The 18,568-nt window shown below is 43.9% G+C and overlaps 1 protein-coding gene across 1 annotated transcript in view; it reads right to left on the reverse strand.

The window, feature by feature from the left end:
* CCDC171 (coiled-coil domain containing 171) overlaps positions 1–18,568 on the reverse strand; it is a 665,674-nt gene that overhangs the window by 97,224 nt on the left and 549,882 nt on the right. Inside the window, 1 exon segment of the mRNA XM_030194229.1 lies at positions 13,671–13,823. Coding sequence (XP_030050089.1) covers positions 13,671–13,823 — 153 coding nt within the window.

Below are 18,568 nucleotides of genomic sequence, written 5' to 3' on the forward strand. Positions count from 1 at the left end.
CTTTGCTGGAGCCCGTCAAAAGCACGTCCCTTTCTTTGACTGGGGAGCAGCAGGGGCCTTGGGCGTACGATGTTTACAAGAAGGAGCAGGCTGGGGCTGAGCCTGAAAAGGCTGGCAAGAAAAGGAGGCATACCTACGTCTCTGAGAGAAATAAGGACCCCTCCTCGACTTGCCAAAAGATCTCCTAGATGTAGAGGCAGATGTAGCAGGCATCTGACGGAACAGAGAAGAGATGGTATCAGTATGTTTCATGATCTGGTCTGCGACCTCTTCAACCTTCTCTCTAAAAAGGTTATCCCCCCCCCGGCATGGGGCATCTGCCAACCTCTGCTGAACCGACTTTTCCAAGTCAGAAACATGCAGCTATGAGTATGCGCATTGCTATACTTTAGGCAGAGATCCAGGACGCCACATCAAAGTGTTGTAAGTGCCCCGGCCAAGAACTTTTGACACACCTTCTGCTACTTGGCCAGCTGGCGAAGTGACAGCCTGCTCCAGTGGGAGAGAGTCTGCTAAGTCAAGCATCTTGTGCACTGAGTCCCACAAGTAAAAGCTCATGAAGAGCTAGTAAGACTGGATACGTGACACGAGCATAGAGGCCTGGAACATATTCCCCCCCCCCCCAAAAAAAAAACCATAGTAACATAGTAGATTATGGCAGAAAAAGACCTGCATGGTCCATCCAGTCTGCCCAACAAGATAAACTCATATGTGCTACTTTTTGTGTATACCTTACCTTGATTTGTATCTGTCATTTTCAGGGCACAGACCATATAAGTCTGCCCAGCACTATCCCTGCCTCCCAACCACCGGCTCTGGGACAGACCGTATAAGTCTGCCCAGCAACATCCTCGCCTCCCAACCACCAGCCCCGCCTCCCACCACCGGCTCTGCCACCTAATCTCAGCTAAGCTTCTGAGGATCCATTCCCCAAAGAATCCAAAGTCCTAGCTTCTCTGTCTGGGGGCGCCGAGGCATAGTCTCTAGAACTCCTGGCTCTTTTGAGAGAGGATTCCACTACCATGGAATTGTGAGGCAACTGAGGCTTAAGGCAGGTGTGCTATGGATCCGGTACATAGTATCAATCTTCTTGGGAATGGCCGGGAATGACAGAGGGGTTTCCCAGTTCTGAACGAGGACTTCATGGAGTATCTCATGGAGAGAGACAGTCACAGCCTCCCTAGAAGAAGAAGTGTAGCCCAGGACCTTGAGCATCTTGGCCCTGGGCTCATCCAAAGGAAATGGAATGGCCACTACTATTTCCTCAACAAAAGAAGGGAATGAAAGGCTTTCTAGAGGAGACTTTCTCCTTTCATGTGGAGGGGAGGGTTCAGAGGGAATTCCATAGGACTCATCTAAGGTAAAGTACCTTGGATCATCCTGTGAATCCCATGAGCACTCCTCCTCAGTGTCAGACAATACCTCATGGTGGGAGTTTCGAGACCTAACCTACCTCGACATGGAGGAGCTATGTCCTCAAGAATGGCATCGTCTCTGGCGAAGCTTCCTTCACAGACTTTGAGGAAGCGATGGCTTGGGTGGCAGTCGACAGCGGAGCCAAATGCGACATCAGTGTTGGATGCCACACAGCAGGCTGAGGGACAAGCAGGGCCACAACGGGAGGCAGAGTAGGTGCAAGCACCCCCCAATGCTGATGCACACAGTAGCAAAAAGCCATCCAGAAGCTCAGGGAGCAAGGCCTGGATGCGCTCATTGAGGGCCGACACCAGGAAAGGCTGGGGTGCTCGTTCAGGCTCAGGTCGATTTGGGAGCTGGTTCTTAGCTGCTGGAAGACCGACTCATTGGCACCTCCTGTATGGAGAAGCGGTCCTTCCTGCATCGACGCTTCTTGGGTGCTGAATCCATCAATGAACCAGAGCTCCCGGCACCATGCGTTGAGGGCGATCAATGACGATGCTTCTTGGCCTTCACCTGAAGCTTGTCATCAAGGCTCCTCAGTGCCGACAAGGATGACGTCAAATCCACGTCGCCTCGGGGACAGGTACGATGATGGATGGTCCCAGGGGCCCTGCACAGGTGGAGACAGATGGAGGCAGGTGGAGACCCACTCGTTGTTCTTGGCTTGTTTTCTTGGTTCTTCAGCTGTTTGTATTTTTTTTTTTAGTGTTTTATAATAAAAATTATTATATTTTAAAATAAGTCTGGATTACACTTGTAAACAATGAAAAGAGTCTATTTGGCGTTTTAAACCTAGTGGCTTGAAATCCTTCTCATTAAAAAAAGGGGCCCTCCCCTCTAAACCATAGTGGGGCCATCGAGGTATGCAGTCTTCTGGAGAATGGCATCCTTATATAACATCTGTGTTGTCTACTCCTGATCGCCTACCTCAAGTAGAGCCTTCTGACATTGGATGCAGGAAGGGTGTCAGGCACTTCTCTATTACAATCTGAACACAGTGGAAAAAGCACGCTCCACAGAGGATTCTGGAAAGCATTCAAATTCTGATGAAGACACAGGAGATGAAGGAATGGAGATCCCACTCTACTAAATCCTTCATCTCTTTTCTAGGAGATAATTTGGTGGAACTTTAGGTGTTACAACTTTTGTGGCACATAAGGTTTGACTGGACAGGCCATTATGAAATTGGTGAATCTGGAGAAGCTCTTGTTCTAAATTCAGAGTTTTCTAATCTCTTTGCTATCTATAAAATGTTATCGATAATTTTTCTGAGTGGGGGGGGGGGGAGCAGGCCACTAGGGAAGGGATGAGGTTATTTGGAGCAATGAAGTAGATTAGGAATAGGGGAGGGGGCGGAAGGGAGGATATGTCTTTAATATCATTCAGGGTGGTGTGATATGGAGGAGTAAGTTTGAGCTGGGGTGGAGTTTTTCTTGGGAATGAGGTGATGATGGCATCAAGTGAACTGAAAATAGCCATCTGGAATGTGGGTGGCATTAATAGTCCTCTCAAAAGGAAGAGTCCTAAAACATTTGAAATCCCTTTAGGTTGACATGGCCCTGAACCAGGAAACTAAATTAAATGCAGCAGATTCTGATAGGTTTCAAGGAGAGGATTGGATACTATTACAGGCCTCTGCAGCTGAATCTAAAAAGAGAGGGGTTGCAAATATAGTTAGAAAGCATGTTCTTTCTGAAATATATAACCAGGGCAGCGATGACCAGGACAGATTGGCGTGGGTGACTGGCAAAGTGGATATGTGGGAAGGCAACATTCTTAATGCATATGTCCCTAATGGTCTGAAAGTACACTATTTTTTAAATAAAACTTTAAAGAGTGTTAAACAACATATGGTGGACGATCTCATTTTGGCAGGAGATATGAACTTGGGAAAGGCAGATAGATAACATGGAACTAGTAGGAAGGCAGAAAGGGAAGGGAAAAACCTTCAGGATTCCTTATATAGATATTTTTAGAGGATATTTGGAGACTGCATAATCCGGGAAATAAACAGTATACATATAGTCAGGTAAATATTCTTAGACTACATTTTTATGGAGCGTAAGGCGCTGCACAGATGGCCCCAGCTGGAAATTTATCCAATCTTAATCTCTGACCATGCTATAGTAACTGGGGTTTTACAAGTAACATCATCCCATAAGCACTCTGGAGCCTGGACAGCCAACATAAGAGTCCAGATTAGCATTCTCAAATCTAATCCAGCGAACTGGGGGATGTTCCATATAAAACTCCCAAACAGCTTTCAATACCGCTGCCTGATATTTAAAGGCATAAATTACGGAACCCAATACCTCCCCATAATTTTGTCATAGACTTGTTGTAAACCCCAGAGGTGCAACAGCAGCTCTTAGAGCAATGGGTTGAATACCTAACTACTAATAAAACATGAAATACTTAGCTTGGCAATGGTTTGGGATGCAGGTAAAGTCTACATGCGGGGGTGGGGTGTGCTTATTAAATTAGCAATACAAGGGCGGCTGCTAAAAATAGGCAACACCTTCTTGAGCAAATACAACACTTACAATGCCTTCATGAAGCAAATCATACGTCACCTATCCATGCTCAAATGCTCCAATTGAAAGGATAACTAGACATTCTAGATATTAATAAGATTCAGTTTTTATTCAGATGGACCAAATGGGACTACTTAGAAGGGGGCAACAGAGTAGGGAAACCTCTAGCTTGGCAGCTCGGAGAACAACAAAACGTACGCTGGGTTAAGAAAATAGTGGGGTCACAGGAGAAGGGTAAATTCTCTCATCAAGACATAGATGCAGCACTTGGTGACTTTTACAAAACCTTATACTCTTCAGAGTTGAAGTGTTCTGATGTAGCCATCTCCAAATATGTTAAGAAAGCAGACCTTCAATCTATTACTGAACTTGATAGAATAAACTGGACAGGCTGAAGATAGGACCTGAAGTGGTGAACTGGATAAGGAACTGGTTGACGAGACAGAAACCAGAGGGTGGTGGTGAATGGAATTCGCTCAGAGAAGGGGAAGGTGAGTAGTGGAGTGCCTCAGGGATCGGTGCTGGGACCGATTCTGTTCAATATATTTGTGAGTGACATTGCCGAAGGGTTAGAAGGTAAAGTTTGCCATTTTGCGAACGATACTAAGATTTGTAACAGAGTGGACACCGGGGAGGGAGTGGAAAACATGAAAAAGGATCTGCGGAAACTAGAAGAATGGTCTAAGGTTTGGCAATTAAAATTCAATGCGAAGAAATGCAAAGTGATGCACTTAGGGCGTAGAAATCCACGGGAGAAGTATGTGTTAGGCGGGGAGAGTTGATAGTTACAGACGGGGAGAGGGATCTTGGGGTGATGAAGGCGACGAAACAGTGTGACAAGGCAGTGGCCATAGCCAGAAGGTTGCTAGGCTGTATAGAGAGAGGTATGACCAGCAGAAGAAAAGAGGTGTTGATGCCCCTGTATAAGTCATTGGTGAGGCCCCACCTGGAGTATTGTGTTCAGTTCTGGAGGCCATACCTTGCTAAGGATGTAAAAAAAATGGAAGCGGTGCAAAGAAAAGCTACGAGAATGGTATGGGATTTGCGTTACAAGACATATGAGGAGAGACTTGCGGACCTGAACATGTATACCCTGGAGGAAAGGAGAAACGGGTGATATGATACAGACGTTCAAATATTTGAAAGGTATTAATCTGCAAATGAACCTTTTCCGGAGATGGGAGTGCGGTAGAACGAGAGGACATGATATGAGAGTGAAGGGGGGCAGACTCAAGAAAAATGTCAGGAAGTATTTTTTCACAGAGAGAGTGGTAGATACTTGGAATGCCCTCCCGCGGGAGGTGGTGGAGATGAAAATGGTAGCGGAATTCAAGCATGCGTGGGATAAACATAAAGGAATCCTGTGCAGAAGGAATGGATCCTCAGAAGCTTAGCCGAGATTGGGAGGCGGGGCTAGTGTTTGGGTGGTGGGGCTAGTTCTGGGCAAGACCTCTACGGTCTGTGTCCTGAAAATGGCAGATACAAATCAAGGTAAGGTATACACAAGAAGTAGCACATATGAGTTTATCTTGTTGGGCAGATTAGATGGACCGTGCAGGTCTTTTTCTGCCGTCATCTACTATGTTACTATCGAGCTTATAATCGAAAGTGATCGCCAGCCATCTTCCGACACAAATCGGGAGATGGTCGGCAATTTTTTTAAAGTGGCGAAATCGGTATAATCAAAAGCGGCATTTTTGACTGCATCGCCGCTTTCCCGTCGCTTCGGCAGCGAAGGCGGGACATGGCCGGGCATGGGCGTGGCTACCAGATGGCCGGCTTTCGCCGATAATGGAAAAAAACAAAGCGGTGTTAAGCAGTATTTCGCCGGCTTTACTTGGTCCATTTATTTTCATGACCAAGCCTCAAAAAGGTGCCCCAACTGACCAGATGACCACTGGAGGGAATGGGGTATGACCTCCCCATACTCCCCCAGTGGTCACCAATCTCCTTCCAAACTAAAAAAATAAAACTAAAAACCTTTTTTGCCAGCCTGTATGCCAGCCTCAAATGCTGTACCCACCTCCATGACAGCAGAATGTGTTGTATCCTCCGACAGCCTTTCCCTGGTTGCGATGTGGCACTCGGGTGAGTGTGACACCTTTTCTGTTAGGTGCCCTGCAGAGTCACAATAGCAATGCATTGTGGTGGGTGTAGGGTACTGGGCTCTACTCCCATGGTGCTTTTCCCCCCCTGCTAACTGGGTCAGAGTGTGCCCTGTTTTGTTTCCTGTTGTAGTCCAGCCGGTAGTGGCCATTTTTGTAAGCCACTTTTAGATCCCTTTCCTGTGTTACCCACATTAGAGAACGTAGTTCTGACCTTGCATGGTGCTGAAAGAGGGCATTGTACACCATTGTGCCAGCTCTGACCTACTGCTAATCTTAGTACCAGAAGACTCTTTGCCAGTGGGGCACAACCTCTGATCTGCAGTTAACTGTGAGGAAACGTGCTTATTTCAAGAAAGGACTTGTTCAGAGAGATTAGTCTTCAGGTGTGAACTGGTATGCCAAAGTTATACAGCAGCAATAAGTCCTAGAGGCTGTATGCATGTCCCTGGAACAATTTTAGTGGGTGCAGTACATTTGTGGGTAGTGGGTTTGGGGGGCTCAGCTCCCAAAGTAAGGGATCTATGCACGTGGGAGCTTTTCTGAAGTCCAGCGCAGTGACCCCTAGGGTGGCTGGTTGGTGTCCTGGCATGTCAGGGGGGCCAGTGCACTAAAAATGCTGGGACCTCCCACGGCCAAATGCCTTGAATTTGGCTGGGGTTTGAGATGGCCGACATAACTTTCCATTATCGCTGAAAAACAAACCCGGCCATCTCAAACCCTGCGAACTCCACCGCATTTGGCCGGGCTAAACCGTATTATCGAACAAAAGAGATGGCCGGCCATCTTTTTTGATAATACGGTTCCGACCAGCTGTAGCGCCGCCGCCAACATAGATCACCGGCAATCTATTTGGCCGGCCACGTTCGATAATGCCCCTCTATGTTACTATGTCAGCTAAAAACTCCTTTTTCTCCTCAAGAGATAGCTTCGGTTATTAAAAATCTTCTGAAAAGTAAATCTCTTGGACCAGATGGTTTCCCTGGTGACTATTATAAAATCCTAGCTGTAGGAGTTATGGGACTCTTGGCTTACATTTTTAATCCGATATTAGTTAACAGCTCTATGCCTCCTTCTATGAATAGTGTCAACATAGTTGTTTTGCCAAAACTGGGCAAGGACCTGACACTATGTTCAAGTTATTGGCCCATAGCCTTGTTGAACATAGATATGAAAAGTTTTGCAAAACTACTAATAGATTTGAAGATATTTTACCCAGCCTCATACACTGGGATCAAATGGGTTTTGTCAACGATAGACAATTGGGAAATAACGTGAGGAAGGCACCTGATCTTATCACTTGCCTGCAACAGAGAAAAGTGAAAAGGACTGTGTATTGCTGTGGATACCAACAAGGCATTCAATTGGGTAGAATGGAGATTTCTGTTTGAAGTTGTAGATCAGATGGGCTATTCAGTACATGGGTACGAGCATTATTTGCTCAGCCCAAAAGTTCTATAGTCATCAATGGAGTCCTTTCTGAGGATTTCAGACTACACAGGGGAACTAGACAGGGGTGTCCTATGTTGCCCTTGCATTGGAGCCTCTGGAAAGAAAGATCAGAGCAAACCATCACATTAGACCAATCACAACAGCTGGGGAAGCCCATAAACTACTTTTGTATGCAGATGATACACTCATATTTATGGAGGATCCAGTAGCCTCTCTTTCTCACCTGTTGGTGGAAAGTGTCAGGCTTTAAGATCAACATTGACAAAACAGAGGCATATTGTTTACATCTCACCACACAGGAACAACATCAAGTTCCTTTTAAAATTGCAATTAACCTCCTTTTCCTTATCAGAAGGCTTGGGAACATTAGTTGGGCTATAGTTTGGATACAGAGACCTGGAAAAAGATTGCTGGGTATGTAAACAATTGTTCCCTGGTTACTGACTACAACCAAGTTCAGTTTAAACTACTTCACAGGTTATATTGGACACCAGTTCAACCGTCTTGCATGTTCAACTCTGAGACAGGTCTTTGCTGGCATCAATGTGGCCAAACTGGTACTTATGAACATCTATGGTGGGACTGTCCGGTTATTATATCTTTTTGGATGGAGGTGTGGACAATAATAGACAACTGAGCAATGGGGACACAATCTTTTGAAATGCTTGCTGGGAGTACTACCAGATGATTCAAATAAATGATATAAGCACTCGTTAGCTACAATCTTGATCCTAGCAGCCAAAATGGATATTGCTAGACAGTGGAATACTTAGCACAGTCCTTCCAGAGAGGCTTGGTTGGAAATATGTATGGAGACTTATAAGTTTGAGAAGTTAACGTTTGTCTTAAAAGGAAATAAATTGCTAGTAGTGTGTGTGGGGGGGGGGGGGGGGGGGTGTTATATGGAAAGTGACCACTTATGTGTGTTACTTGGTTTCCATCAATATGTTGTCTAATGTTATACAGTGTTTAATAAAATTTATCGTTAAAAAAGAAATCACAGAGATAACACGGAGCCGTGTTTCGGTATAACTGATTGCTAAACAAGGTCGCAATAGAGACCATAGTAGACCAGATGTCTTTAAATAATAAGCAGATAGCCTCTCAAGATTCCAAATTATCACTGTCAACTGCTGAGCAAGATGTAAATAGGAATAACAAATAGTTTGAAATGTCTATATCCAAATGCCCAAAGACTAAGAAATAAGATGGGAGAATTAGAATAAATTGCACTAAATGAAAAATTAGGTATAAAAGCAATCTCTGAGACCTGGTGTACAATTCTGCTCACCGCATCTCAAAAAAGATATAGTGGAAATAGAAAAGGTACAGAGAAGGGCAATGAAAATGATAAAAGGGATGGGACAATTTCCCTAATAGGAAAGGCTAAAGCGGCTAGGACTCTTCAGCTTGGAGAAAAGATGGCTGAGAGGAGAAATGATACAGGTCTATAAAATAATGAGTGGAACGAGTAGATGTGAACCGCTTGGTAACTCTTTCCAAAATTATTAGGACTAGGGGGCATAAGTCCATAAGCCATTATTAAGATGGACTTGGGGAAAATCCACTCCCTGTTTCTAGGATAAGCAGTATAAAATGTATTATACTGTTTTAGGTTCTTGCCAGGTACTTGTAACCTGGATTGGCCACGGTTGGAAACAGGATGCTGGGCTTGATGGCCCTTCGGTCTGTCCCACTATGGCAATATTTATGTTCTTATACTGCAATGGATGAAAGAAGTCCAGTATGGAAATACTTTACTATTATGGATGAAGATCTGAGCAAAGAAATCTGCAGCATGTGCAGAGCAATGATTTTGCATGGTGTCGGTCAGTCTAAACATTTGACAACCTCCGCTTTAAACAACCACTTAAAGCACAAACATACTGAGTAATTTAAATCTATGTTGGTGAAGTGTGATAGTACTCATCCACAGTCAGGATAAATGAAAACCAACAAAGTGTAAGAGATTTGATTTTAAACAAAAAACAGTGGATGATAGATAGCCCAGAGGCCCAAAAGATTCACAAAGCTATTAGTAAAATGATAGCTGTAGATGTCCAGACTTTCTCCATTGTTGAAGACTTTGGCTTCCAGAAGTTAGTAGCAGCTTTAGAACCTAAATATAAATTGCCACAAAGGAAGTATTTTTCAGAAATGGTCATCCAGTCGTTGTATGAATGGATCAAAGGTCATTTTCAAGCTCTAATTCTCAAGTGTGCTATGATGGCACAAGTTCAACCCCTTGTAAGATTGAAACTGAAATCAACAAATGTATTGCCGAACCCTGCTTACTAAGAACTGAAGGGTCAATTCTGTGGTGGAAACAACATGAACAAACATCCAAACTTGAGCATATGTGCTAAAGATCTTTTTGGCCATTCCTCCAACCAGTATACTAAGTGAAAAGCTCATCAGTAATGCTGGGACCACTTATTCTGAAGTAACTTGTTTGACCCATGAGAATTTGGAATATTACCCTCCCCCACACACCCTCAAAAACAGGTCTTGGGGTATTGCACCATATCATAGCATTGGCAGAAGGTTAGCTTGAGTAGAGCACACAGCATTATAGTCAAAAGAAAATGTCGCTCTACTATAGAAAGTTAAGTCTTGTTATGGTGTTCAGTTTGTTTGCAATGATGATGGTAAAGACTGTTCGTCCCCATCTTCTACAGAGGGGACAAGAATGCAGAGCATTGAGGATAGCTCAACAGTTCACAACCCCCAGACTTTGAAGGAATGGGGGCTTCTCAACAAATAAAGGAATCGCAAAGATAATACATGGGGAAGGTGCTTTTACGGCAGCCCCAAAAGTGGAGCAGATGTTTGGGACATGCTGGAACTTTCACGGTCCATACATATACACAACTCAGAAAATATATTGAAGTAATGTAATGGGTAAATAGCTGTATGTCTCTACGGCTAACCAACCAACAGTATGAAGTTAGGTTTTGATAGGGGATTGCAAATAGGAAATGTTATTTGTCTTCATTATGTACGCATTAAAGTGTGGTTAAGATACAGTGGGGGAAATAAGTATTTGATCCCTTGCTGATTTTGTAAGTTTGCCCACTGACAAAGACATGAGCAGCCCATAATTGAAGGGTAGGTTATTGGTAACAGTGAGAGATAGCACATCACAAATTAAATCCGGAAAATCACATTGTGGAAAGTATATGAATTTATTTGCATTCTGCAGAGGGAAATAAGTATTTGATCCCCCACCAACCAGTAAGAGATCTGGCCCCTACAGACCAGGTAGATGCTCCAAATCAACTCGTTACCTGCATGACAGACAGCTGTCGGCAATGGTCACCTGTATGAAAGACACCTGTCCACAGACTCAGTGAATCAGTCAGACTCTAACCTCTACAAAATGGCCAAGAGCAAGGAGCTGTCTAAGGATGTCAGGGACAAGATCATACACCTGCACAAGGCTGGAATGGGCTACAAAACCATCAGTAAGACGCTGGGCGAGAAGGAGACAACTGTTGGTGCCATAGTAAGAAAATGGAAGAAGTACAAAATGACTGTCAATCGACAAAGATCTGGGGCTCCACGCAAAATCTCACCTCGTGGGGTATCCTTGATCATGAGGAAGGTTAGAAATCAGCCTACAACTACAAGGGGGAACTTGTCAATGATCTCAAGGCAGCTGGGACCACTGTCACCACGAAAACCATTGGTAACACATTACGACATAACGGATTGCAATCCTGCAGTGCCCGCAAGGTCCCCCTGCTCCGGAAGGCACATGTGACGGCCCGTCTGAAGTTTGCCAGTGAACACCTGGATGATGCCGAGAGTGATTGGGAGAAGGTGCTGTGGTCAGATGAGACAAAAATTGAGCTCTTTGGCATGAACTCAACTCGCCGTGTTTGGAGGAAGAGAAATGCTGCCTATGACCCAAAGAACACCGTCCCCACTGTCAAGCATGGAGGTGGAAATGTTATGTTTTGGGGGTGTTTCTCTGCTAAGGGCACAGGACTACTTCACCGCATCAATGGGAGAATGGATGGGGCCATGTACCGTACAATTCTGAGTGACAACCTCCTTCCCTCTGCCAGGGCCTTAAAAATGGGTCGTGGCTGGGTCTTCCAGCACGACAATGACCCAAAACATTCAGCCAAGGCAACAAAGGAGTGGCTCAGGAAGAAGCACATTAGGGTCATGGAGTGGCCTAGCCAGTCACCAGACCTTAATCCCATTGAAAACTTATGGAGGGAGCTGAAGCTGCGAGTTGCCAAGCGACAGCCCAGAACTCTTAATGATTTAGAGATGATCTGCAAAGAGGAGTGGACCAAAATTCCTCCTGACATGTGTGCAAACCTCATCATCAACTACAGAAGACGTCTGACCGCTGTGCTTGCCAACAAGGGTTTTGCCACCAAGTATTAGGTCTTGTTTGCCAGAGGGATTAAATACTTATTTCCCTCTGCAGAATGCAAATAAATTCATATACTTTCCACAATGTGATTTTCCGGATTTAATTTGTGATGTGCTATCTCTCACTGTTACCAATAACCTACCCTTCAATTATGGGCTGCTCATGTCTTTGTCAGTGGGCAAACTTACAAAATCAGCAAGGGATCAAATACTTATTTCCCCCACTGTATGTTGTAATGCTGCAGCCACAATAAATTACATTTCTTCTTAATATACGAGTCCTGTGTCTCAGTGATTTACTTTGACGGTAAAGGGGTGACAGGACAAGAACAGAGGAGAATATAGGGTGGGAAGGAGAGGGGAGGTCCAGTCTCTGGTGTTTGCCCCTGGCTGTACCCACATTATATGTTTTTAGCTCTGCCAAACAATTTATAAAATATCTTTATGAATTGCCTCTTATATACAGATTTTTATTTTATTTATGTTATTTATATCCCGCATTATCCCAAACAAGTTCGGGTTCAATGTGGCTAACAATAGACATTTACAAAAAGTACAATACAATTAGTATTAGCATATGTAGTAATAATACAGTACACAAGCTTTACTACTATTGAATAACACGAGCAGGGTTCCAGGCATGCCCGAGAGCTAGCAATAACTAGTGTGAGTAAGGGATTTACTAAATAAAAATCCTTTCAATAGCTTACGAAATAAAAGATAATCAGTAGGATCTATCTTAATGGATTAGGCAGAGAATTCCATATCTTTGTACCTTGATAGATAAAGCCTGCATTATGAACAGATTTATAATGAAGCTTCTTACAACTTGGGTAATGAAGGATGAGATAGTCCCTAGATGTAGGAAAAGCATTTTGTAAATGCAGTTCTATCGGGTTTTACATGTAGCAAGGAAATAAGCCATACCAAATTTGATAAACAAGTAAAAAGAGGCATATTGTCAAAGCTCTTAGACTTACAAAGTTACATAGTAACCTATGGAACTTTGTAAGTCTAAGTGCTTTGAAAATGAGCCCCATAGTTTAAAGATAATCCGAGAATTTATTGGAAGCCAATGTAATTTAGCTAGGAGAGGAGTTGCCCTGGTATAACGAGGAACTCTACAAACAAGATGGGCAGCAGTGTTCTGCGCTGATTGAAGTTTCTTGACTAAAAAATACTTTAAACCTGAGTAAACAGTGTTACAATAGTCAAACTTAGAGAGTACTAGTGTTTGGACCAAAGAACGGAAAGAAAGGTCTCAATTGCTTCAGCCTCCACAATGTATTAGAGACACTGAATATCGCCTTAGGCACCTGAGGTTCAAATGACAAATACCGGTCAATAGTTATACCTAAGATTTTCATAGTAGTAGCTAATGGGTAAGCCATATATTCTATAGTGAAGTTCCTAATAGCCATAGGGTGATAGGGATTAGTCAGGATTAGGAACTTGGATTTGTTTTAGTTTAGTTTTAATTTGAAATCAGCAGCCCAGGACTCCATCAGATCCAAAACTGTTAGTGTGGAGATGTTATCAAGAAAAAACCTTTACCATACACATGCTAAACCTTACTGGACTTCATGTTAAATGGCATTTTAGATGCATGTAAAGGTTTTTATCAACTCACAAGACAAACACTTTTCATGCATGTTTTCTTACATAAGCCCCCATATCCAAAAGTATTCTTTTCAAAGTTGCACCATACAGACTTACACATGAAAGCACAGCTGAACATTCATTCTATTACCACATTAATGTGAAGACTTACTGAATAAAAGCTTTCATTTTCACGTAGACAAGCAGTTTGAAGCTCTGACTTCAGGGCTGAAATGTGCTTCTTATGTGATGCTATTTCTCTTTCCAGTGTAACAATTCTTGAACAGGTAAGCTGATAGACATCCATGAAACTTTTAATCATATTCTTAGACAAAACAGAGAAACAGAGAGAAAGTCAAATACAGAAACTTACTACAGCTCAAAATCTAGGATGAGTGAAGCAATCTCAGGGTTAGTTGTTAGTGTGTGCTAAGCTGTAAATTGTGCGTGTCGTAACTAGGTCCCATTGCATAAAATGGGACTTGTGATAAACAGCACACATTAATGTGCGTTAGCGTGCAGTAAGGCAATAGCACCTTTTAGTAAATCAAGCCCTCAGTGTCCTAACAACATTAGGCAGTAACTATACTGCAAGAATAAGGTGATATACATCAGCATCGTTTAAAATAACTTGAAAATGTTTTATAAGGAACAAAATAAGCATAAGCCTTTCACAGCTTTGGTTTTGTTTTTATTCTATTCCATTATTATTAATATAAAGAACAATAGTTTATATTCACTTATTTAAAAAGTAGGAAACAAAAATCTTGGTATTGAACTCTATGTATATAAGCAGCCAGACTTTGGAAAGACATTGCCGGCACGTTCTCACGTTCACAATCATACCTCATGTTTTGAAAAAAAGATTAAAACTCTTTTATTTAAGAAGTATGTATTACATTAGAATCCTGAACCCCAAAGAAATCCATTGTAATTATCAGAGAAATGGTCTGATCTCTACAACCCTTTAAGATGTTTGTAAACCGCTCAGAACTGAACAGGTGTTAGCGGGATATAAGCCCTAACGTAATGTAATGTCTCTTCCTTACAGCTTCACTGTTTTGATCAAGAATTCATAATGTGTCATAAACTAATATATTCCATGAAAAATAAAATTTGACTTTAAGAATATTAGTGCTACACTTTAAAAGGAATAAGGCCCTGGGTCAAATTGCTTGAAAGTCACCTCCTCCATGCTCTTCCCCATCCTCCTTTTCTATCTGACTCATGGAATTTGCTGCCAGAAAATCTGGTCAGACTACCAGCAATATAGCAGAGTCTAAAACAAATTTGGATACATTAGAAATGTAATGTAAGGCAGGTCCTTACCTACTGTAAGACTATATGGCTGGATAATACTTTTCTCTCTACCTCCTACTTATGTGAGTGAGCGGCACGGAATGGGATTCCCTATTTTGAATCCAATGAGCTGGAGAAATGTTGAACTTTGCTATGAAAAGGTAAGCAGGGCACAGTTTTTCAGAGGCAGAGCTCTCCCACTTGAAATTCTTCCAGTTCTACCCTTTGCACACCCACTCATCTCTGGTTTTCTTATATAAATTAGTTTATGATACAAATAATTTAAAGTGTCGCATTCAGTGTAGAAATTTTCAGTAGTTCCCTCTGCTCTGCAGGGGTGGGGGGGGGGGGGGGAGAAGGAGTCCTATTCCAACAAGGGGCAGTAACATACCGGAAAAGAACATTTGGCAGTCGGCACAGCTGTCATAGGGTTGATTAACAGGCCTGCTGTCTACCAAAGGCTAGTGCTGTACTGCGATCCACAGGTCCAAGACAGTTTCTGCCAAGCCTCATACCAGTTGCTTGATGGCAGGGTGGAGTGCTGTAGTTTGCAGCATCAGAGAAGTGCATGTGAAGATCAGTGGGGTGGGCAGGTAGCCTCAAGAGTTGCACCTTCTTCTCAGTTCCTTCAGAAGAGGTATGGGGGAGGCCATGGCCTCCATTTCAGCAATGGGCTTGGTCAGCAAGTAATTGTTGGTCATTAATTCTATGCTCTAACCCCTCCTCCCCCATGGCCATTTTTGGGTGGGGAGGTTCCACTGCTCCTAAGGTTCTCAAGCAGGATTACCTCAATGGGATGGAGCCTCCTGATATGGGGATTCTACAGTGTAATGATTTTAGGCCAGTGAGCCAAAAGTATAAAAAAAGCAACACTGAGGAGGCTGGCTTTCCTGAGGGGCAGCAGGCTGGCTTCAAAGCCACCCTGCACCCTTCTGTGCTATGCTTGAAGCTGTCATATGTGTGATACTACAGCCCTGGGGCTGTAACTGCCATAGTACTTGTAGGGGCAGAAGATCCCTAGGATTATCCTCTATCTCTCTGTTGTAGAAGCTCAGTTTGCTCTGAAGGTTGTCTTTGGGGTTTCTGCCTGAAACTAGTACCGAGTCCATTTCTTGGGCCACTCTGAGCACTGCTGTTAGGACTGATTGATTGGGACTGCTGGTTTTAACCATCTAGTCTGGGGAGTTCATTTGGGCACTTCCATTTTTGGTCTGAGAAGAAGAAGGTCAATTCTCAATGATACTCCTGGGGCATCCTCCCTGCCCAACATTCCTTGACCCTCCATTGGTCTCTTGAGATAAATTAGATCATCCCCTCTCTGGGAACAGAGTAAATTCCTCCTGTGCCTAAACATAATCCAGCTGGCTTGATATCTCAGGAGGGATGAGGTGATTTCAATATCGTTAGACTCCAAGTATCTATGTATGGTCTTGGAAGTTTTTATTCTCACTTCACTCTCCATTGCCATAGAAGTGGGCCTCTGTGGGCTGCCTTGGGACTGTAGATGAGAATAGCAGGAGTGGCTTCTCCCATTCTCCCTCCTCTCCATGGATTAGTATCCTCCCCACCCCTGGTTGGGGCTTCTGGACTGGATCATGTGAACATAGACTGCAGTATCCTCTGGTGGCCCTGAAAATAGTGCATTCTCCTCCCCAGCCCTTATTTGGAGAGAAGAGAGCTTGGGCGGCCTTGGTTGTGAGGGGCAGTAGTAGTTCGAAGTTTCTGATGCCATTTGAATTTTCACCAGTTTTCTGACTTTTGCCATGGAAGTGAGATCCTTCCCTCTGGAAGAAGGGCTCTAGGATTGTTTACCTAGAGTAGGTGCCCTGATCAGATTAATTCAGGTCTGAGAGTCTTGGCCTTGTGGCAGATTGGCACGAGTTCACCTAGCAATATAGAGCTCTTGCTCAGAGGACAATTCCGTTTCTTGGATCCTCCCCCTGGGGAATCCCCCATTCATTGATACCAAATTCTGCAGGTTTTCTGGTGGAGCAGCTTATGGGGCTCATTTTCAAAGCCCTTAGTCTTACAAAGTTCCTTAGGTTGCTATGCCACTTTGTAAGTCTAAGTGCTTTAAAAATATGCCTCTATATGGTGTAGCTAAGAGGCAGAATAGCTCTCCCTGGATGGAGGTGGTCTTCCAACCTGAAGGTCTCAAGGTGTGGGTAAGGAAGGCATCAAGGAACTGGGTGAGGCAGTTAGAAATGGATGGTGAGACCCGTGTTCACAGATAGGACAGACTGGAAACTCCCAGTGGCCAGAAAAGATAGAGAAGCAGTGATCTTTAGGTGCACAGGGATGGGGTTGTTCCTATGGGTCCAGTACCTAGTGAGACACTGCAGGTCAGTGAGGTCTAGGAAACTGCTAAGGGGCCTGGAAACTCCCAGTGGCCAGAAAAGATAGAGAAGCAGTGATCTTTAGGTGCACAGGGATGGGGTTGTTCCTATGGGTCCTGGGCTGCAGGATGGGTTGGAGCTGGTCACAAAGGTGCTGAATGGCAGCTCTGGGGTGTGAGTACCTCCTGCAGTACCTCCCCTCTTCCTCCAACATGTAAGCCACCTGTGCATTTAGTGCCTCCATTTCCCCACACTACAGGTGCAATGAAGTGCCACCAGTGCTCACCTCTCCCTACCAACTTGGTGAAACACAGCAGCAACAAACAGAAGCTGACACTCACTCTCCCACTAACAACAAACAATGCGGTCACACACAGCAGAGCCACAGTGCAAGCACTCTCTGACCCAGTACAAACTCTCCTGCCAAACAGGTAAGGGAATGAAATGAACAACACTCTCACCACTCTCCAACTGCAAAAAAATGCTAATGGGTCTAAAGACGACTTCCCCCTTACCCTGGTCACTTTTATTTCAGGTCTAACTAAAGACGCACATGATCCGACCCATGCGAAACCATTTCGCTAGCCGTTATACGCTGGGGTTGCCCATCTCATAACACCGCCCAAACATGCCCCTAACACGCCCCCATGGGGACGACCATAAATGGGCATCCTTGCACTCAGGACCCCCTTACGTCCCTGTTTCGATTATTGGATTTGGGCGACCTTCTTTCACGGGGACGCCCATGTGCCTTTTGTGTCGCTTTTTGGACGCCCTTTTCTTTCGAAAATGAGCCCGTTGGCCTGCTAGGTAGGCCGGCACCTCTGCAAGCAGCAGCATCAAGTACTCTATGGCTGCATTTCTAGGGCAAATTTTGGGCTTTCTTTACACCACTTGAGTAGTAGTTGACCAGAGGCAACAGGAAAGGTTGGGACCTTGCTCTTTTGCACATTCTTTTGCAATGCTTGTAATAACATCTGGACTTCTGTCTGTATGATCTTCTATGGTTTGGGGAGGAGGGAATATTTCACAGCTGTTTGAAATGATTCTACAAGCATGATACGGTATCAGAAAACAGTATAAGCTGCAGGAACCAATATCTTATGCGACGTTATCTACTTGGAATACTGAATAAAAGCACTATTTATGAAGCAGTCTGGCTACCATGAGGAAGGGAACCTAACAGAGTCCTTCACTCTCTCAACATGCAAGTGGTATGCAATGACCAAGGGCATCTCACAGTTGTCTTCTCAAGATTCTCAGTCTCCTGCCATGGTACAAACATCCAGACTCAATCTTGTATCCATGACAAGTTTGAGAAGAGCCAGATAAATGGGAGATGGTTGATAGGTAAGTCCTGTTTTATTTAAAAAGGTGGCTCATAATCTCCATAGTGGCACTCAAGATAATGGTACTGGAATGTACAACAGGGCCT

This window comes from Microcaecilia unicolor, chromosome 2 (assembly GCF_901765095.1).
Source record: "Microcaecilia unicolor chromosome 2, aMicUni1.1, whole genome shotgun sequence".
NCBI lineage: Eukaryota > Metazoa > Chordata > Amphibia > Gymnophiona > Siphonopidae > Microcaecilia > Microcaecilia unicolor.